Genomic DNA, 22,454 nt, shown 5'->3' on the forward strand with positions numbered 1-22,454 from the left:
CACTAGTTTATTAACTTTATTCAAAGAATACTGTAAAGATGGATGCAATTACTGAGCAAAGCTTATATAATATTTTCATATAATATTGATGAGGCTCAAGAATAGTATTAAATCATAGAAAATATTTTTGAAATTGAATACTTTGGAATATTCTCATTAGGCTCATCTGTTCTACACTTAATTCGGGATTTGGGAAATTTGTTAAACAATCTTTTACAAAAGCTTCTAAGTTGTACTGTAGAATTATTATAAGTTTTGTTTACGTCTTCGAAATGTCACTCTTCCTGTTAACAAATATTTAATAACATTCCTCTTGTAGCCCAAGATGCAAATGATAACTTTCCACATAACCTAGCTGTACAATCCAGTCCTACCCCCATAGCGTAATAGCACACCGAAACCATTTCACAGCCTACCACTGAGCCTGAACTGACTTAAAGACTACCTCAAAGTCCAGATTAGGAGATCAGGCATGATGCAGCTGGAGGAAAGTATATATTCTTTTGGAAACTAAATGCAGTTCAAGGATATGGAAGTGCAAATTAATTTTAGGGTATTTTTGTTGACTTTCAGTAAGATAATAGCAGGAAAAGCTTCGTATTTTAGTTTTATGAAGAAAATTGGACTGTCTTTAATAATGATGGACTCTGAGGGCGAAGATAGACAGAAGGTAAATTTTTTTCAGAGATGAATATTGCACTATCAAATAAAAGACACTTGTTGTCTACCTTCACCCTCACATAGTTGGTCATTAAATACAGGCACATTTTCTTCATAAAACTAAAATACTAAATGGGATTAAAACCCTGATGATGATCTAAGAACAAGTGAAAAAACTCTCCATTTACACACTGTTTCTGTCACCGGTCATGAGGGCTCTGTTAATTGATCTTGTGATGGGTCAACAGAACAACTACCATCTATATTCTCCCAAGGCAAAGGAACACATTTGTCCCTTTGTCTTTGGAGAATACAGATGGTGGAAATGACATGACATATTTTGTTTTCTATTGCAGAGGACATTAAAGATGAAGGTGAGTGAAATCTGCAAAGTTATAGGCTGTTGTGAATGTTAACTTTGGGAACCATTTGTTTGGGAGTTGGAGAGCAGGACTTTACATTTTTCCATATATGCAAAAGTAATTGGAATTTTAATGGGATGGAGAAATGTGGATATTGAGGATTCCAGCATAGTGGGAAATGAAAGAATGTTTATATGGATACAGATGCTTAGATTGGATAGGAATGTGAATTCAGAGAGCCAACATGAGGATTACAAGGAGAAAAATTAAAAGATATTGAGAATTAAGATGGAAGGAGTTTATCTACTTTATCAACTTTAGTTGCATGGATAAATATTGTAAAATCTTTAAAACAAAACACCACTGGACAGGATCACCACAACAACTTGACATATACATCGTCAACATGATAACACTGCCCAAAGGACTTCACTAAAGTGTTATCAATTTTTTTTAAATCAGGGAGTTTCAATAGATAATGTGGTATAAATTATGCCCAGATGGCAAGTAAAGAAATAAAGAGCCAAGGTAAAAAGTCACTGTTGGCAGTAGTACACAGGATACTTTGAAGCAGCTAATTATAGAACATAAGCAAAAAACATGGAAAAGCTGGAGGCTATGAGAAAGCCACTGAAATTTCCTTGGGAAATCATATACACTGGACAGATCAAACTGGTATACATTGTCCTGAGGACAAGTTCATAGAATTCAAGTTAGTGGCTTTGAGTAGTAGCTTGAGGAAGCATTAAGAAATAGTGAGGCAGTATTAATTAAGTATCTCATAGTTAAGTGAATATCCAGGAAAGCATGATCACACCACAGTAGGACTTCAAATTTAATCTGAAACCAGTGTTCTGAACTTAAAGTCAGTCAATGGTGCTAGACGTGGCTAGAGTGGACGGAAGATAGTTCAAAGATTGGCAGTGACAAATATTCAAAGAGATACTTCATAAACCTCAGCAGAGATGTACCTCAATAAGAATGGCAGACTCTATGAGAAGGAAACACTATCCGCCGCTAACTACAGAGTTAATCTTTGCAACAATTTGAAAGAAAAGATATACAAAGCAACAGAAAATAGTGGATGGCCAGAGTAGTTTTTTAAAGAAACCAGCAAATTATATAAAATTGAATTGTAAAAAAGAAACAGAAGATTAAAAGTAAATATTGCTACCTCAGAGGATGAGACTGAAGTATTAATATTGGAAATATAGAAATGGGAAATACAGATAACTGTAAAGGAGCCTAATTGAGCAATAGGAAAGACTGAAATGGGAATTAAAAACAGATGTCAAGGGTCTGGAAAAATAAAAACAAGAGTTTGACTCAGAAGGAAATGTCAGGGAAAATATCTGGAAACTTACAGGGTTTCCAAGCATAGTTAAATGTTCACTTATGATTAGCTTTCCAAAGAAAGAATGTACTTTTGATATTCTTTTAGTGTATACTCACTAGAAACTGATTTTGTACCATTACCACGGACTCTTGTTTGTTTTGCTGTGCTTGCAGTAACTTTTTTGGCTGCTGCTTTAGCATCAGCACTGACGGACTTGCGACTAGTAGCAGTTGCATCTACGCTTCTTGCACTAAAACTGCTTCTCAGCACTGAAGTTTCGGTGTCACTATTTACAGTGAGTGAACCCGTGCGTTTCCGGGGCAAAGCTAGCATATCAAGCCGTGATAATTTTTTATCAGTTGGTTGCTTTGAAGATGTAGAGCTTGTCGTGGACAGTTCTGAAGCCAATGAAACTTTGTCCACATCAGCACTCTCATTATCTGAAGCATCTCCAAGGCGAGCACGGCGCAGCAAGGATGCCCTGGTTGGCCTGGGCGTTGAAAGGCTGTTTGAACGGGTTAGTGTTGTTTGTACTGAAGACTTGGCTGATTTGTTCAAGTCCTCCTTTGTGCGCAGAGAACCATAAAACTTTTTACGCAGTTGAGGTTTACTGGTCTGAGAATGCTCCTGGTCAGAAGAGTGTGCATCGGTTATCGGTAAATATGGAAGGCTAGAAGACCTCTCGTCATCTGTGAAGTCTGTGGAGCCACGCGATCCTGTGCTGCGTTTCAGTTGGAAACGGCGACTGTAGTCTGGTTTACTGGTTGGATCCAGAAGCTGGCCTCTGCGTTTCTCAGATAGTCGTTCCCGAGCGTTGGCTTGGTGTGGATGGTCTTGAACTGATGCAGCTGCTTTCCCTTTAGGTGCACTACTGAGCTTCTTCTGTTTCTGTGCAGAACTAGTGGTATTTTTACTTTTCAAACTTACAGAACTTGTTGTATCATTATCTGATTCTCCAGAGTAGGAATCACCTTGGACATATGAACTACTTTCTTGTTGACTAATATGGATATCCTGAGACTGGAGTCTTGCTTCTAAGGCTGCCATTGCAGCTTCTGTATCTTTCAGAATGAGATGTGTGTCCTCTGTGCATTCTGTCCTGTGGGAGGCTCTTCCATGATCTTTAACTGACAAACGGCTTGAAATATTAGGAATTTTATATGTTGCAGTATCAATACTTGGTCTGTCTTTAGTAAAACTTTCTTGTCTGATAACAGATACACGAGAATCTTTCGTTGAAGTCTTTTTTCTTTCCTGGGAAGGGCTTCTATTGTTTATTTGAGTTGTTTTACTTGTGGAGTTGATTGCATCTGTGCTTTCCACAGCAGCCTTGCTAGTATCTGGGGCAGTTGACCATCTTGTAGAGGATGAAATACTGCATGATTTTGAGCTAAACTCTTGTTCTTTCATCTTTCTCTCAAAGCTCGCTAATGTCATTTTGGCCACTGAAGTTTGTTTAGCGGAGCTTTCCGATTTTTTTTCTTTCGTGCTACTATAGGAAGATTTCAGCTCATGCTCTGAGAAACATTTAGTGCCACTTTTAGAGTCTAAATGCTCTTTGGCTGCACTTAGTGTGTATGCATCAGTCATCTGTGATCTACCTTCAGATATGTCAGATGTTCCCTGATCATTCCACGTATGCTCTGGGTGTAATTTTCTGGTAACCCGGGAAATTCTATACTTCCTACTCTTCCCTTTTGTAATATGGGAAGAATCGTCAGACTTATCATCATCACTCAGACTGTCAGGGTCTAAGTCTTTGTCTTCACAAATGAACAATTTTTCCTGAGTCTGTGGAAAGGAGCGCTGTTCCATTTCTAATTTCTTTATTGATTCAGAGCTAGGAGGAGAACGTGGCTGAAGGTAATCTTTTGATTTTGAAGTATCAAGTTTTTCACTGGGAGGCAACTGTGGGAGAGTCCGACGTTTTCGAGATGACTGACTAGTTGTTGACGCTGCATCTGAATCTATAGTTTCAACACTCTTGCCATAAATTCCAATATCAACTATAGCTGCATCTTCTATGAAAAATATAAAAACGGAGAGAAGGTCAGAACAAATTAAACTTACAGGTATTTTTGCAAATGTAAGAAAGATATCACTTCAATACTCACTTCCCTGTTGAAGGTCATGGATTCCACTAATTGGCACAGAACCATTATAGCCATCAGCAAGACTTGCCCACCTTGAGACCCACTTCTGCTTTCCATGGGCTATGGGGCCAACAGGACGTATCTAGAATTCACACCAAGAGAATACAAAATATTATTTGTGCATAGATTTGTACGTTAAATTCTCATCATGGCTGGCCCAGAATTTCCCAAAAATTGTTATCAAGCAATGTAGCTTCTCCTTATCTTTAGATGTGCCTGGCATTACACACAGGACCCAATTCCACACCAAACCAGGCAAACGTTTAACCAGAAAACAAGGTTACAGACTCTGGTGGAATAATATTGTTCCTCTCCTGTTAGCCCAAAGCACCCCATTGAAGTGCTGATTTAAACGTATGCTGAATTTATCACCATTGGTAAAATTGCAGTGCCTCACAAGATGAGGGCATCCTCCATGTCCTCACAACTCACCAGCGGGCTAGGTCTTTTCTGAGGACAGTCAAGTGTCAACTTCACTCCTGCAATCATCTCTATGGTCCTGCTGAGAGTTTTTCTTCACTAAATGATAATAGTGAACCAGATGGGTTTAACAGAAATTTTCTCGCAATCATGCTAACACTTACATTATTAATCCAGGCTTCCGGATTACAAGTTCAGAAATACAAATCCTGTGCTAAGATTCCAATTAAATTCTTCAGTGGTAATGGTCAAGAAATAATTGTTATCCAAGGAATCCCACAGCCAGGCAAAACACCAAGTGATAATAGTAGTATGAAGGAATGCCACAAAAAACACAGTAAATGTATAATTAAATTTTATTTTATGCACCTTGAACTGGTACGCTTTATTTTAATGGCTGGATACTCAAAAACTAGATGTAGGCAACTCCCACGTTACAGGGTGGCATTCCTAATTCCTAGGAAACCATCCATATTGCATTGTTCTAACACAAAGCTATATTATCTGCATGAAAAGCATCAAGAAATATGAGGTCGATAGCTTTCCCCTACATTAATTCCATGAGAATTGTTATCCCGTATCATGGTACTTTTTGACAATGATTTGTGAATTCTGTAAGGGTGAATTTCTGTGACCCAAACTGGTATGACACAAGGGGTCAAGTTCAAGTTCCTGAATTATAATAATAGTTATTATTTTATGAACCATTACCTGTGGCAGAGTATCAGAGCCAGTAATGGCTGTAGTGCGATTTGCCTGTAATGTAGGTGCTTGCTGGTAAATAGTGCTAGTATTTTGATAACGCATATTATCCTCATCCCTTTGTGTAGGAGAATCAGTGCCACCGATTACAGGTCTATAAATTTCAGAATTAATTCCAGTAAAGTCAGGTGATTCAAAAACACCAAAAACCTGGTTAAAGATAAATAAGAGTTAGTAAGCTATAGCTTTTCAAGTAAGCAAAGCACTAATATATTAAACACAGAGACAAGTCAATTAATGGGAACAATAGTTGAATACTTGCTGTTAGGTGATTAAGTCAATTATTTGGCTTTACTTTATGAAGCCATCTTACCTATCGTGTAAAGGTATCTGTTCCTGTGGTTAACTAATTTGTATGTACTGAGTGATCTGTTTTTAATTGTCTGATTGCCCAAAAAATTACCATTCATACACACCTATTGATAAAGGAATCTAAATATTAATAATGGCGAGCCAAAAGGCAGGGAGGAGAGGCTGATTATTTTAGTTCACTGAACTGCACACACATGGCTCTACAGATGGGTGATGATGAGCAAATGGTCCAATTTTCTGAATCTTTTAAAACCTGTGCAATTGTCAGCAAAACAAGACATCCCTTGAAACTACTTAACAACTATTGGATTATTAAAAGCAACATGATCAAGAATGTGCTGAAAGGGTTTTAAATTTGTAAATCTGAATTTCTGATCTTAGCTCTGCTATCAAGCTCCATGATCTTGGAAGGCAGGAAGAGTAGAATTTTAAATAATTAGCCACTCATAATGAGCAAGTTTGTAGAAAAGGCTTGAGATGGTCTTTAGCCAGAAGGTACATGAGAAAGGAAAAGCATAAAAGATAATAAATGTCTCTATTTGCCTCCAAAGTATAGGTCTAAACTGTTCTGAAAATCAATCAAAATCCTGTCAAGCACCACCGATGAGCTACCTGGTGATGGTAGAAGTCCCTACCCCCATCATATTCTGGCTCCAGACACACAACAGTCTGCACCAACTTCAACAATATTTCTCAGATCCATCAACTCCTCCACCAAAATGGACAAAGTGACAGGAAACACCAGGTACTGAAATCTGGTGTAACAATCAGCTGAAGGAATTCAGCAGGATTAGCAACATCTGCGAGGGGGAGAAAGGAACTGTTGATGTTTTAGGTCAAAACCCTGTATCAATACTGAAAGAGGTGAGGTGAGATGGCCAGAATAAAGAGGGAAAAGGGAGTGATAAGTCAGGAGCTGAGGTGATTATGGGACCATAGAACAGTACAGCATTCGACAGGCCATTCGCTAACATTTGTTGTGCTGATCTTGATACTGTATCTATTAGGTGTCCTCTTCCTGTGTATCATCTATATCCCTTCATTCTTTTCATATTTATATGTATATCCAAAAGCCTCAAACTCCACCAAACTGCCTCATTTCACTACTACCTGATAACCCATTTCAGACACCTACCCTTCTCAGCATAAAAAAACTTACTCACATGTCACCTTTAAACTTCCTCGCTCTAACCTTAAAAGCTTGTCCTTTGGTGTTTGATATTTTGATGCTAGGAAAAGATTCTGATTGGCTACCCTATATATAACTCTCATAATTTTAAAAAACCTCAATCAGGTCTCCCCTCAGTCTCTTGATGTTCTAGCGAGGACAACCCAAGTTTGTCCAAACTTCTCTTATATTTCCTATCATCCAATCCAGGTAGTATCTTGGTAAACTGCTCCACAACTTTCCTATCCTGTGAAAACTGGAGTGGCAATACTCCAAGTGCAGTCTGAGTTTTATACAGCTTTAGTGTGACTTTCCTTACTTTTATTCTCAACACCTCTATCAACATGGCAAGCACGATACATGTCTTCTCTACTACTTTATCCATTTGTGTAGCTATAGTAAACTCCTGACTTGGGACACAATGCTATTAAGGGGCTTACCATATAATGTATACTTTCTTTGTTCATTTGATTGTTGCCTATATCTGTAACTGATCTATATCCCACTGTATTCTTTGACAGTCATTTACACTGTCCACAACTCTACCAATCTTGGTTTCATCCACAAACAAGCGAATCCACTCATCTACATTTTCATCCAAATCATTGACATATATCACAAACAACAAAGGTTTCAACAACGATCCTTGTTGAACACCTCCAGTCACGGACCTCCAGACAGAATAATAGCCTTTCACCCCTACTGGACAAACATAGAAGAGGACTGAGGAAGCGTGTAAAATAGCAGAGAGGTTAGGCCAGGTAGGAGATAGGAGCTGGGTTACAGTTCAGAGACAGCGAGAGAGGGAGAGCAAAGAGGGGGAAGGAAGGATGTGGTGTGAAGATTGGAGCCTTTTGCTGGAAGAGATAGGAAAGAATGCAAAGGGCTATCAGTGCTGGGTTCTTTTCTTGATATTAGTCAACTCACCTTTCCAATGTTAGTTCTGATGCAGAGCTTCAACCCAAAACATCAAGATGCTGCTTCACCTGCTGAGTTCCTCCAGTAGATTGCTTGTTGAAACAAAGTGTGAGCATGGGAAGCTTATCCTGTCATCCAAGCAGCATATCACATTGGGTTGACTTATTCATTGACTAATAGGTCAAAATTCTGCTATATCTACCTAACACCAGAGAAGAAATGACTTCAAGGAGGGCTGCAATTCCAGCATGTAACCCACCTAATATGGAGATATACACTAAGTGTGACATTCCCAACACTGCCCACCTGCAAAGGTGGAGCAACAAAATGAATTCAAGTTATTCACAGGTAAGACAGTTAAACCATAGCAAATAGCTACCAACAAGGTTACTTGGTGAGCCTTGAAAGTAGATTATCATTAGTCGAAAATAATTAGATCATCACTGGTGTAAGAATTATGGAATTAAATATTAATAGAAAATGTCAGAAGATTGTATTTTCTTTGAATATAATACTTAACTTGCATATTTGCTTCTTACCTGATCAATCATCTTCCGAGCCTCTTCAACCTCTTTGTCTTGTGTATCTGTTTCAATAGTATATGTGCCAGTGTCACTTAAACTATCTTGATCACCCTGTCTGGAGTTTGGCTTTGGTGAATCAGCTGGCTTCGAGGATGCCTTTGTTGGAGGTGTTAATGGTGATACCAATGTCTCTGGTGGAGGAGGTGACACTGGCATACGTGCAACTGCCACAGGAAAAGGATCTGGAGGTTTATCCACTTTAACACTTTTTGCAGTTTCTTTCAACAGCTCAGCAGCAAACTCTTGGCTGAGTTTACTCTTTCGTCCCACACTCCCAAAACTCCGAAGTGAACCTTTGCAGCTAGAAGCAGAGGTGCTAAATCGCTCTTCAGTCTTTTCCCTCTTTAGTGAATTAGACCTTTGGGGAAGTGATGAACTAGTAGTAGGCTTGCTCATTTGCACTAAAGAGTGTGCTTGCTGTACTGAAACTTTCTCACTGGTTGAGGTGCCTTTACGCTTTTCTAGTTTAGCTCTAAGAGCAATATAAGAATCATTGTGCATGGCATTTGCGTTTTGAGTAAAAGAGTGTGCTCTACGTTTACGAGGATTATCATCATCGAAGAATTCAATAACAAAAGCTTGTTGACCCATGGGCATATCTTGTTGGTCATGTTGGAGTTCATACATTTTACCATCACTGTAAATCTGTATTTGCCTTGGAGGTGAATCCAGGGAAGAGTCTCCCTTTTCCTGTTGTTTAGAAGCAATTTGATTTTCCGAATCACTTTGAGTACCATCTTCATGTCTACAACCTATTAAGCGAGGAAGAAAGATTAATATTCCAGATAAAATTACAAACTAATTTAATACATTAGCATCTTCTTTCTAATCTGCTGGAAATTTCAGCAGGTGGGACAACATCCGTAGAACAAGAGAAAAAATAACATTGGAAATTGAAGACCTTTGATCCAATATTTTCTGTATCTGTTACGAAAAACTATACTCAAAGTTGGTCTGGATGGTGCTGTATATTTATGGTAATCAGAAGAGCCTTCTGAAAAAGAATATTATTTCATAGTTAAACATTATCATCGATTTTAAGCTCCTACGAGGCTTCAATAATCAGAAGAAAAACAATACCTTTTAGTGTCTTTATATGAACCTGTTGATCACTCTTGATGCTGTAAATATCCCTTGGTGTCTGCCTTTTCAGCAACAAGCTTGGGTCATTCTGAACCAGCCAGTCAACCACTTTATTCTCTGCTGACAGTGCATCACCTTGTACAGGGACTTTTTCTACCTGTTGAGCCCTTTTTTGTCTCAAAGGAAATTTGGTTACATGATCCTTTATTTTTATTTTGCCTGGTGTGCAATCATCAAACTCAATAGTAAAGGAAGCATGACTATGAACTCGCGGAGACGGAATTGTATCAGTGTCCTTTGTTGGAATTTCATGAACTTCACTGTCCGGAGACTTGGATGGCTGTTGAAATTCTTTTGTTGGAATTTCAAAGTAGCTGGGCTCCCTTCGAAATGAATAGACAGATTTATCTCCAAAATCTTTATAATCTGGAAGATTTCCATTAATTTCCTGTTCACTTCGTGGGATTTCTTTGGAATTATCTATGGAGAAGAATGCACATAAATTAATTTTTTTGGATGTGTCAGCTTTTAGAATCAGTGCTTCCCATCTCTCAAGGACTGCTGTACTGTACCTTTTTCCTGGATCTTATAGCTCCATTGCCATTGGCACAGCTGTCTAATATTGCTCTGTCACTATTCTGTCACCAGAAGTATTTTATGAAGCACCTTTAAACACAATAAGTCAAGACCATAAGATATAGGAGCAGAATTAGGTAACTTGGCCCATCGAGTCTGCTCCACCATTTCATCATGGCTGATACATTTCCTTCTCAGCCCCAATCTCCTGCCTTCTCCCGTATCCCTTCATGTCCTTCTCTGGCTTCTCTGGCTCAAGAAATTCCTCATCTCTGTTCTAAAAGGACGTCCATTAGCATTCATTTCAAGAGGACTAGAATACAAGAGCAAGGATGTGATGCTGAAGCTTTATGAAGCATTAGTGAGGCCTCACCTTGAGTATTGTGAACATTTTTGGGCCCCTCATCTTAGAAAAGATGTGCTGGCATTGGAGACGGTCCAGAGAAGGTTCACAAGGATGATTCCAGGAACGAAAGGGTTATCATACGAGGAACATTTGATGGTTCTGGGTCTGTACTCACTGGAATTCAGAAGGATGCAGGGGGGGTGGGGGATCTCATTGAAATCTTTCAAATGTCGAAAGGCCTAGACAGAGTAGATGTGGAAAGGATATTTCCCATGGTGGGAGAGACTAGGATAAGAGGGATAGAGGGGTGCCCTTTCAAAACAGAGATGCGGAAAAATTTCTTTAGCCAAAGGGTGGTGAATTTGTGGAATTGGTTGCCACATGCAGCTGTGGAGGCCAGGTCATTGGTTGTATTGAAGGCAGAGATTGACAGGTTCTTGATTGGACATGGCATCAAAGAATATGGGGAGAAGGCCAGGAACTGGGTTTAGGAGGAGATAGAAAAAAACGATTAGCCATGATTGAATGGCGGAGCAGATTCAATGGCCCAGATGGCCTACTTCTGCTCCTATGTCTTATGGTTGCCCTATTCTGAGGTTATGCCCTCTGGTCTTAAGCCTCCCCTACCAAAGGAAACATCCTCTCCACATCCACTCTATCGAGACCTTTCAACATTCAATAGGTTTCAATAAGGTCAGCCCTCATTCTTCTGAATTCCAGTGAGTAGAGGTCCAGAGCTATAAAACACTCTTGATATGACAAGCCTTTCAATCTCGGAATCATTTTTAATGAACTTCCTCTGAACCTTCTCCAATGTCAGTACATCCTTTCATAGATAATAGGCCCAAAACTGCTCACAATACTCCAAGTGTGGCCACAACTGTGCCCTACAAAGCTTCAACATTACATCCTTACTTTTATATTCTAGTCCCCTTGAAATGAGTTCTAACATTGCATTTGCCTTCCTCACCACCGTCTCAACCTGCAAATTAACCTTTAAGGAATCCTGCACAAGGACACCAAGTCCTACAGCACCTCAGAATTTTGTATTTTCGCTCCATTTAGAAAATAGTCTACCCTTTTATTTCTTCTACCAAAGTGCATGACCATACAGTTCCTGAAAATGTATTCCATTTGCTGCTTCTTTGTCCATTCTCCTTATCTAAGTCCTTCTATAGCCTACTTCCTCAACACAACCTCCCCTCCACCTTTCTTCATATATCATCCACAAACTCAGCCACAAGCCATCAATTCCATCATCCAAATCATTGACATATAACATAAAAAGCAGTCCCAACACAGACCTCTGTGGAGCATGAATTGTCACCAAGGCTCCTGTCATTTTCACTCTTTGCCTCCTGCCGATCAGCCAATGCTCAATTCATGCTAGTATCTTTTCTGGAATACTATTGGCACTTAACCTGTTAAGCAGCCTCATGTGTGGCACCTTGTCAAGGGCCTTCTGAAAATCCAAGTACACAACATCCATCCATTCTACTTTGTCTATCCTGCTTGTTATTTCTTCAAAGATTTTTCAGGCAAAAATATTTCACAAGTGCAAACAAAAGCTGACACCACACCACAAAAAAATTATTTTGGGGTTGATGAGGTAGGTTTGAAGGACTGATTAGAGGTATAAAAGGAGGACAGAGAGGTTTAAGGAGGGAATAGAGGGAAACTGGATCCTCAGTTGCAATGTAAGATATAGGAGCAGAAGTTGGCAATAACAATCCTACCAACACATTCTGACATGGTTTGTGGAAATTATCCTGTATCATCATTGAATAAGTAAGAATAAAATCAATTAAAGATTTTCCACCAATTTGGACAATGGAGACTATTTTCTCTTTAAAAGATTAGCTTTATTAGTCACATGTTCTTACATATTGAGAAATGTGTTCTTTGTGTCAGCAACCAACATAGTTCAATGGTGCGTTGAGGGCAGCCCACAATTGTGACTATGCTTCTGGCACTAACACAGCATGCCTGCAATTTACTAACCCTAACCTGTATGCTTTGGAATGCTGGAGGAAACTGAAGCATCTGGAAGAAACCCTTGGAGTCATAGGGAGAACTTACAAATGCCTTGCAGTCAACAATGGGAATTGATCTGTGATCACTGTCTCTTTCGAGTGTTATGCTAACCACTACACTATAATGTCACCTAAGAAGAAAAAATAAAGATGGATAAAGAAGGATAATAAACTATTGACATCCACGTATAATCATGAACTGGCATTTGAGTGCAAGAGGGATTCCAATTTTGTGGGACATATAGGCACTAATCTGAAAGCCAGCAACACTTTTAAGAGAGTCTAAAAATTGGGATTTCATTCAGAATTCAATACCAGGTATTTTGAAATGGAACAGTACTTACAAGGCCAGCTAATAAAAGAGGAGGAAAGATAGCAGAAGAGATGGTAATTAATCAAAATGGGTTCAAGAGAAAGAGAGATAGGACGTGGGTAGAATGTGCATGGGAAAGGAAGCTGATGAAATGCACTGTTTCAGGAGAAGAATATGGAGTGTCTGCAGTAAGAGGAAAAGATACAGCTGTAGAAGTTGGTAAATAACTAGTTTGTATCTTAGAAACAAAAATAATTCATGAGCTTCTTCTTGTACTTTTTTGAGACACAACTGAGAAGTCAAGACAGTGCTTAATGAGATTCCCACCACACATCGAATGTTATTCAAAAATACTTTATCTTTTAGTGTTACATTAACTATGATGCAAATTCAACATCACAGGCTGCATATTATTTCACTAAGATATTGTCTAATCATATTAATGAGAAATATGACAATGCAACAGAATTCTAGAAAACAGACCTTAAGACCATAAGACATAGCAACAAATAGGCCATTTGGCCCATTGAGTCTGCTCCATCATTCTATCATGGCTGAGTTATTATCCCTTTCAATCCCATTGTCCTGCCTTCTAATGTAATCATCCACATCCTGAATAATCAAGAACCAATCAACCTCTGCTTTACATATACTCAATAACTTGGCCTCCACAGCCACCTATGGTGATAAATTCCACAGATTCATCACTCTCTAGCTAAAGAAAATTCTCCTCATCTTTGTTATAAATGGACGTTCCTCTACTCTGAGGCTGTGCTCTCTGGTCCTAGTCTTCCCCTGCAACTATAAGAAACATCCTCTCTGCATCCACTAGGTTTTTCAATGTTTGATAGGTTTCTATGAGATCACCTATTATTCTTCTAAACTCCAGCAAGTACAGGCCCAGAGTCATCAAACTCTCCTCATTTGTTAAACCTTTCTTGACTGATATTATTCTCGTGAACCACCTCTGGTCTCTCCAATGCCAGCACATCTTTTCTAAGAATAAGGGCACAAAACTGCACATGATACGCCAAGTACGATCTGACAATGCCTTCTAAAGCTTCAGCATTACATCCTTGCTTTTACATTCTAGTCTTTTCAACATGAATGCTAACATTGCATTTGCCTTCCTTACCACCGACTCAACCTGCAACCTTTAGGGAATCCTGCAAGAGACTTGCAAGTCCCTTTACACATATGATTTTTCAAAATTTTCTCCCCATTTAAAAAAAATAGTCTACACCTTTATTCCTTCAACCAAAGTTCATGACCATACACTTCCTTACACTATATTCTCCCAATTGGTCTGAGTCATTTTCAGGCTCCCTGCTTCCTCAAAACTACCTGTTCCTCCACCTATCTTTATACTGTCCGCAAACTTGACCACAAAGCCTTCAATTCTGTCATCCAAGTCATTGAATATAACATGAAAAAAGCTGACCCAGTTCCAACCCCTGTGGAACACCACTAGTCACCAGCAGCCAATCCAAAAGGCCCTCTTTATTTCCACTCTTTGTCTCCTGCCAGTCAACAAAATTTCTATTATGCTACTATCTTTCCTGTAATATCATGGGCTTGTATCTGTTAAGCAGCCTCATGTGTGGCACTTTGTCAAAGGCCTTCTGAAAATTCAAGTTAACAACATCCACTGACACTCGTTAGTGTCTCCTGCCTGTTATTTCCTTAAAGAATTCCAATATATTTGTGAGGCAAGATTTCCTGTTAAGGAAACCATGCTGACTTTGGCCAATGCTATCGTGCACTTTCAAGTACCCCAAAACCTCATCCTTTATAATGAACTCTCACATCTTCCCAACTAACTGGCCTATAATTTTCTGCATTTTGTCTCCCTCCCTTCTTAAAGAGTGGAGTGAGATTTGCAATTTTCCAGTCCTCTGGAACTATTCCAGAATCTAATGATTCTTGAAAGTAAAAGAAGAAACTAACATTAAATATGTCTGGAGGACAAAGGCCAGTTAATTTGTAACTACCAGATTCAGTTACCAGGTTATATCCTGATAAAGTCAGGAATCAGCCTTTGTGTGGAGTTTATTCTATTCTTGACAGTGTTCTTGCTTCAACAGCTTCAGTAACAAAACCAACAGCCACATCATTTCATGACCTCAGTGTGATGTGAGATCACACTATTGCATTAAATAACTGTTGTTTTCATTTTAATTTTCCAAGGGAAAAAAATCTACAACTGATGACTGGGAAAATCACTGATAAGTTGAACAGAATTTAGCACTTAATTAATTGAGCATTTTGCTACTACTAATTCATCTACAAAAGTCACTGACCATCAGTTACATACAATATTTACACATCATGCTGATGACTGCAGAATATGTCCAAGGAAATAACCAACATTTTTATGTAAGCTATTAACCATCATTTGGACATTTGTGGTTGCCCACATTTGGTCATCGGATATCCATGGTTTGGATGCATTTAAGAATAGATTTAGTAAGTACAAAAGGATATGCTGAAAAGTCTAGATGAAATGGTATGGCAGAAGACTTGTGTGTCTCTTTACTAGAATACATTGTGATTAACATTAACATTTCTGGCAAGTATTTTAAAATATCTAACCAGAAATACCATCAAAAGTATAAAATATTTGTAGAATAAGCCTAATTAAAACAATTGTTTTGGATATAGTGAATTTCATTCAAGAAATTTCCTTACTACATGTTCCAAAAATAATTATGTGCTCACAGAAGTAAAAATCCAAGTTTGAAATACAAGGAACTATGTTATTATAATGAAAGAAAAACAGGTTTCTCTGCTGTCCTCATTCTATCAAAGGCATTTTTTAGTTCTTCATTCCATTCCGCTTTTGATTTTCCCTCTCACTTAGTTTACTCATCTCCAATGAAGATCATCACCCGAAATGTTAATTCTGTTTCTCTCTCAATCTCTAGTGAGGTATTTCTAACATTTTCGGGTTTATTTCAGAATTGTCAGGGATGGTCTAAATAAGATGTGATATATTCAAAAAGAATTGTATATTGGTCAATGTAATTATGATACATATCATTAGCACAAATAACTAAAGATCTTGGCAAGATTTCCCTTTATTCTACCTTTGAGCCATACAAAAGCAGACAAGAAGGTCGGGTAGACAAGTAATAGATGCTTTGTACAAGTTGCAACAAAGATTGTTAGGTGCCCATCAAAAGCGTTCTAACTGGCTGCAGTTAGATTCATTGAATTATGTTAAGTAATTGCATTAAGTTTCCTGGATAGTCTTCAGAAAGTAGCCAGGAAATCAGGAAGGATTCATAGTACTACCTCGGTTTAGTAATGGTGCTCCTCTCTGAGTCAGAGGCCATGGATTAAATCACAATCTAGGAAAGTGAATTCAAAATTAGGTTGACATTTAAGTGCAATGCTAATTATAACCTGATGCTTTGGTGTGATGCTAATTGCAGTGCTATTTTTTTTTAAGATAATTCAGCACAGGATAGGCATGAAACTCAACAGAAGCACCTTCTCTTCTGCATATGGCTGTTGCCCTCTTAAAATGGAATCTGGCCAAATTAGTTACATTCTCCAAACCCCAAGACTAAATCTTCAATTTTGAAATTAAAATAATTTATGCAAATTTGTAAACAAAACCTGAAGTAAAATCCTTTGTACTCAGAACCAGACAAGAGTGCTTCAATATAACTAACACATTGAAGCATGGGGTATATGTTTAGCATTTACAGTATTTGTACAACTAAAGATGACCATAAATCTATTTACTGTATACTTGTTTACCTGTTACAACTCAAAAGGACATAACAAGGATATTCTTCGGAGAGAGAATTTCTCAAACTGTTGGCTCTACAACACTTAGGTTAAATTATAACTTTAAGTAGATTTATTTTATTTAGTATTAACAATATTCGTTATATTTTCTAAACAGGCAGAGAAAAGAAAGAGGCACCCTTTAGAGATTAAATAATAATAAAGGAAAAATAAAACTGGACATCTTATTTGTTCCTTCTGGATGGCACATGTAGGACATAATCTCTACCAGACTTGGGATGCAAAACTGATGAGTTTAAAATTGCAGTCTGTAGATAGTATCAGAGTATCTCTAAACTGTAATAATCTACAAATCCAATACTGGTACTACTTTTGCCTTCGGAGTTTTGGACTAGTTGCTGCTGGCAAGTACTAAAATCAGAATCAGAATCAGGTTTATTATCACTGGCATGTGATGTGAAATTTATTAACTTGGCAGCAGCAGTTCTCTGCAATACATAATCTGACAGAGAGAAAAATAATAATAATAATAAAAAAAATAAAAATAAACCCCCTTTCTTTCTCCCTAGGCTTCCCGTCCCATGATCTTCTCCCTTCTCCAGCCTTGTATACCTTTTGCCAATCGACTTTCCAGCTCTTAGCTCCCTCCCTTCCCCTCCTGTCTTCTCCCATCACTTTGGATCTCCCCCTCTCCCTCCCCCTCCCACTTTCAAATCTCTTACTATCTCTTCTTTCAGTTAGTCCTGACGAAGGGTCTCGGCCCGAAACGTCGACTGTACCTCTTCCTATAGATGCTGCCTGACCTGCTGCGTTCACCAGCATTTCTTGGGGAAAGGAATTTATTTTGTTGATTATGCATGAAGTTAAATGCCATTTACCTGCCTTGCAATTTATTTCACTAGGTTAAAAAATCAATGAAGAAATATATGAAAATAAGCATATTTTTATAGCACTTTTGATTTCTCTAGAAGAAACTCCTGAGATGAATATCTCTAACTGATTGCATCTGAAACAGCGCCTCTTTCACCTCAGACAGTTGAAGAAGTTTGGCATGAGTCCCCGAATCCTAAGGACTTTCTACAGGGGCACAATTGAGAGCATTCTGACTGGCTGCATCACTGCCTGGTATGGGAGCTGCACTTCCCTCATCGCAGGACTCTGCAGAGAGTGGTGCGGACAGCCCAGTGTATCTGCGGATGTGAACTTCCCACTATTCAGGACATTTACAGTGACAGGTGCGTAAAAAAGGGCCCAAAGGATCATTGGGGACCTGAGTCACCCTAACCACAAACTGTTCCAGATGCCACCATCCGGGAAACAGTACCACAATATTAAAGCCAGAACCAACAGGCTCCGAGACAGCTTCTTCCACCAGGCCATCAGGTCGTGTCATATGCTGACACAATTGTATTTCTAAGTTATCTTGACTGTTCTGTTGTACATCTTACTGTACATACTATTTATTCTAAATTACTATTTTGCACATTCAGACAGAGACATAACGTAAAGAATTTTACTCCTCATGTATGTGAAGGATGTAAGAAATAAAGTCAATTCAATTCCAATCAGACTGCTGAGTGAATCTGGCTATAACATCATAAGGGTTTGCAGACTTATTCCTATTCACATGGTAAACTGTGCTGCTTCTAAAATCCAACTAAGATTACATTGACAAATAAATATGGCAAATCAGTTGGTTAATTTTATAAACTGACAAATACCTTTCATGGAATCAGTTTTCTTCAGTTCACCTCTTTCTCCTTTGTTATCCACATCATCATCTCCCCACCACGATGGTTGGCCATACAGAGGAGTGGGTCTAATTGTGCCACCATCTAAGGAAAGAATGAATAAAATATAAGCAAAATGTACCAATCATCAGAGAAGGCAATCGAGTTATATTTTTGGTCAGCAACCACTGGAATTGAAAAAGTGATAAACAAGTGTGTTTCAATTTAGTTGGGGGATGAGAAACAAAGGGAATATCTGTGACTGAGTGGAAACCAAGAGAGAAGTCACCTGCTCTATCTTAATTTCCATCCGAATAAAAACATTCATTTTGTCCTCTCTGCATCTTAAAATATTCTCACTTTTTCTGTTCTGATGAAGTTTATTGACTCGAAACATTAATTCCATACCTCTTGCCACAGATGAAATAATGGAAACATTTTTAGAGTTCCACAGGTCAGATTTCCACCACTGCAATTTTTTTGCATTTCAACAAAGGACAAATTCATAAAATTGTCTCAAGGGAATTAGTACTGAAATAACGAAAATTATTTAATGCAAAATTTAGAAGAATTTTGGTGCTCACTCCCCAAAAAACTGAAACTAGTGTTATCAAGTTCGATAACTTTTCCTTCCCTTCATATCCTCAATAATAGTCAAGTTTTGTTCAAAATTTATCAAAACATTAAGGGAGACAGACAAAAAATAGATAAATGGAGTTTTGATGTACACAGCTCTGACAAATTAAATAGTACAACTGAAGGGTTAATAGCCTACTTACCTTTACAGATTTGTGCTATGCTTTAACCTCACTGCTTCTGTTAGCTTGATTCGAGTTTATGTCTATTCCTCTTAGTTACAAATTCTTGTTCAATTATCAATTATTTCATGTGTAAAATTGCTTTCTTCTCAGCAACCATATCAAAGTTCTATTTTCTAACTCTCATTGATAATCCAGCCATACATGGAGTTGAAAGCATATTCATTTTCTACACCATCATTACTTTTCACTTTCTTCCTAATTCATTGCTATGTTAGTTACTTAATCAGGCCATTCCAAAATATGTAATTCAAAATCCCTTTAAGCACATGATTCAGGTGTGGCCAACTTTTCATTCCTTTGATGCCAAGAATGAGATAATAGTTTCTACAAAGTTATTTTCTTTTTGCAATAAAGTTTTTGTCTGCTGCTTGTTTCTTCACTTCTTTTTACCATTTTTACATTACCTTAAGAGTACAAAAAATCTTGCATGATTTGCCTTTATAAGTATTATATCTTATTAACATGTAAGAGTTGATTCAATGATGTAGAGGTATCACATATCATTAAGTTTAATGACTCATATATCGATACTATATACAAATTAGCTAGTTTCTTACAGATATTCCCATTGTTTTGTTCCTACGTCTATTTGTAAATGGAAATGAGTCCATACACAACTAAACTTTTAATTTTCTTCTATCTCTCAGAGAGTGAAATATTCTCAAACCTTTTTCCTTCCCGCTGTCCGAAGTGATCTCGTAATATTGAGTTGGACAAAACCAGCAATGATGCAAAACATGTTGTGTCATGCACCACGCTGATGCAATTTACACAAAACATCTTCCATTAAACACCAACTGTTAAGTGTTAGTTTAAAAATTCAACCCCATGCTTTAGAACGATTACCTTTCAAATGCAAGTCAACACTCCTGCATGTCTAATTTGTTTTAAAAAAGTAATGCAAATTAAGGTATATTTTACAAAAAATGCTCCTAGAATATTTTAATACAAATAATATTTTTGTACAAGATGTTTTTAAGTTATCCCAAATGCAATATATTTGCCAAGTAATCATTCAAAAAACAAAAATACTCCTGACCAAAGAATAAATGTGAGAAAGTCAGAAATCAAAGATTTATGCAGCAAAAATATAACATGAAATGTATTCTATGCTCAAAATGAAGATTTTGAATTTGTATTTCAGCCAGTCACCTACTAGATACACTGAGGTAACTCAGTGTATCGAGTTAATGATGGCTGAATTCCCACAAGAAAATGAATCTCAGGGTAGCATATGGTGACATACATGTACTTTGAAATTAAATTTACTTTCAACTCATCATTTTTTTGTCAAATTCTCATCCAAATCCATAATCTCTGCTAACTAAAATGGAGAAAATATATGCAAACTCCACTACCTCATATTCCACTATAGGTCAGACACAACACTGACTTAGAAATGTGTCCTCAAACTCCCTAAAAGAACTCTTAAGCATAACTTCACTGCACAAATTAGAATAGTTAAAGACAGAATTTGCTACTTTCTCAAATTAATTTAGGATGGAAAGTAAACACTGTCCTTCTGAATCATGGTCACAACTTGTCCATGAATAACTAAAAATGCCATTGGCCAAGAGATAAGAAACGAAGAGCAGTAATTAAGAATTCATTCTCCAACTAGACCAAGGATTCCGAATTTCTTCATGTTTATGCCATGGACCAATGCCATTAAGTAGGGGGTCCGTAGACCCCAGGTTGGAAACCATCGAACTGGACAGATGTGTGCAGCAGGATCCACTACAAGTCAAATTAGGACCAAAGCTTTTCTTGTTATATGTTAATCTGAAACCTAAATTGAAACAAAATTGACAATATGCTTAATAGTTAGCAGGATTGTTGAAAACTTTAGACAGACTTTAGAAGCAACAGACAGATTGGTAAAATTGGTTGATATGTGGAACTATATTTAGTACTGGCATAGGCTAACAGACATAGGCTATACATTTCAGATCTCCCCCTCCCACTTCCAAATCTCTTACTATCTCTTCTTTCAGTTAATCCTGACGAAGGGTCTCGGCCCGAAACGTCGACTGTACCTCTTCCTATAGATGCCGCCTGGCCTGCTGCGTTCACCAGCATTTTATGTGTGTGTTGCTAGGCTATAAGGCAGTCATTCTAAAATTGTATAAAACACCCATGTTCACAGTGGAGAGAACACACATAGCAGCTTCATGAGGATGCTATCAGCACCGGAGAATTTTAATTATGAGGAAATAATGGATTGACTGTAAAGATTTCCCTTGGACAAAAGTAACTGAATGTTAATTTAGTTGAATCATACAAGAGACCTATGTGCAGTGTATAGGTACGACCTGTTTTCCTTGGAAGTCAACAGATTTAAATCAAACACCACAAGGAGCAGAGAGGAACTGAAAAATATCTTCATAAGTAAACTATGAAGCAGTTTACACAGTTACAGAGCATAAACAGAACATAAAAACAAACTGAATGGGACTTCTTTGACCTCTGGAGATAATATGGGCCAAACGGCTACCTCTGCAAATTTCTATTGTTATATATAAATATTTTTTAAAGTTAACACAGGCATAGATGTCCTTTTCTTGTGACCCAAGATTGATCCATGATTTAAAATGCCAATCTCATGTTTTCTATGCAAAAATCATTCAACCCCATCAGCACAATAAACAGACCAACCTCAGAACATACTCCAGGCCAAAATCACAGAATTGAAAGCCTAACTGCATTCAGCCATCTACAAAGGGTAGGCCTGTCATTCACGTCTCCAGAAATAGGCCAACTTATTCCCATCTCTGTCATAGCAAGGAAGTACTCAGGAAAAAGAGATCAAAGCATGTTCTTAATGCCTCCTTAAAAAACTAATACTCCTACTGTCTGAGCCTTACATATGAAGCACAGTGACCAAAATATACTAACAAATAATTACTGAAGTCAGTTTTAACTGTGTAGTTTTAAACTCATTCACAAATTAAACAAGGCAGACCAGTTTAGTGAATTTCTTCAATCAGTTTTAAGTTGCAGAAGACACCTGTTGAAGCTTTAGTAGAAAATATATCACAATTTTCTCACTCTCACATAATGCAGCACGTCACCTCAGGTGAGAGGCTTCCCAAAGGAATGTAGCTAATCTAATGCACAAACT

The 22,454-nt window shown here is 37.8% G+C and overlaps 1 protein-coding gene across 4 annotated transcripts in view; it reads right to left on the reverse strand.

Moving 5' to 3' along the window:
• Nucleotides 1-22,454, reverse strand: part of cep170ba (centrosomal protein 170Ba) — a 62,842-nt gene that overhangs the window by 20,566 nt on the left and 19,822 nt on the right. For all 4 annotated transcript variants that reach the window (XM_072269495.1, XM_072269500.1, XM_072269508.1 and 1 more), the window contains exons 8-13: nucleotides 18,504-18,617; nucleotides 9,756-10,238; nucleotides 8,631-9,427; nucleotides 5,643-5,843; nucleotides 4,473-4,593; nucleotides 2,475-4,379 (exon numbers count right to left, since the gene is read on the reverse strand). In XM_072269495.1, the coding sequence (XP_072125596.1) occupies nucleotides 2,475-4,379; nucleotides 4,473-4,593; nucleotides 5,643-5,843; nucleotides 8,631-9,427; nucleotides 9,756-10,238; nucleotides 18,504-18,617 (3,621 nt within the window). The remainder of the gene's footprint in view (nucleotides 1-2,474; nucleotides 4,380-4,472; nucleotides 4,594-5,642; nucleotides 5,844-8,630; nucleotides 9,428-9,755; nucleotides 10,239-18,503; nucleotides 18,618-22,454) is intronic.

The sequence above is a fragment of the Mobula birostris genome, chromosome 1, assembly GCF_030028105.1.
Source record: "Mobula birostris isolate sMobBir1 chromosome 1, sMobBir1.hap1, whole genome shotgun sequence".
NCBI lineage: Eukaryota > Metazoa > Chordata > Chondrichthyes > Myliobatiformes > Myliobatidae > Mobula > Mobula birostris.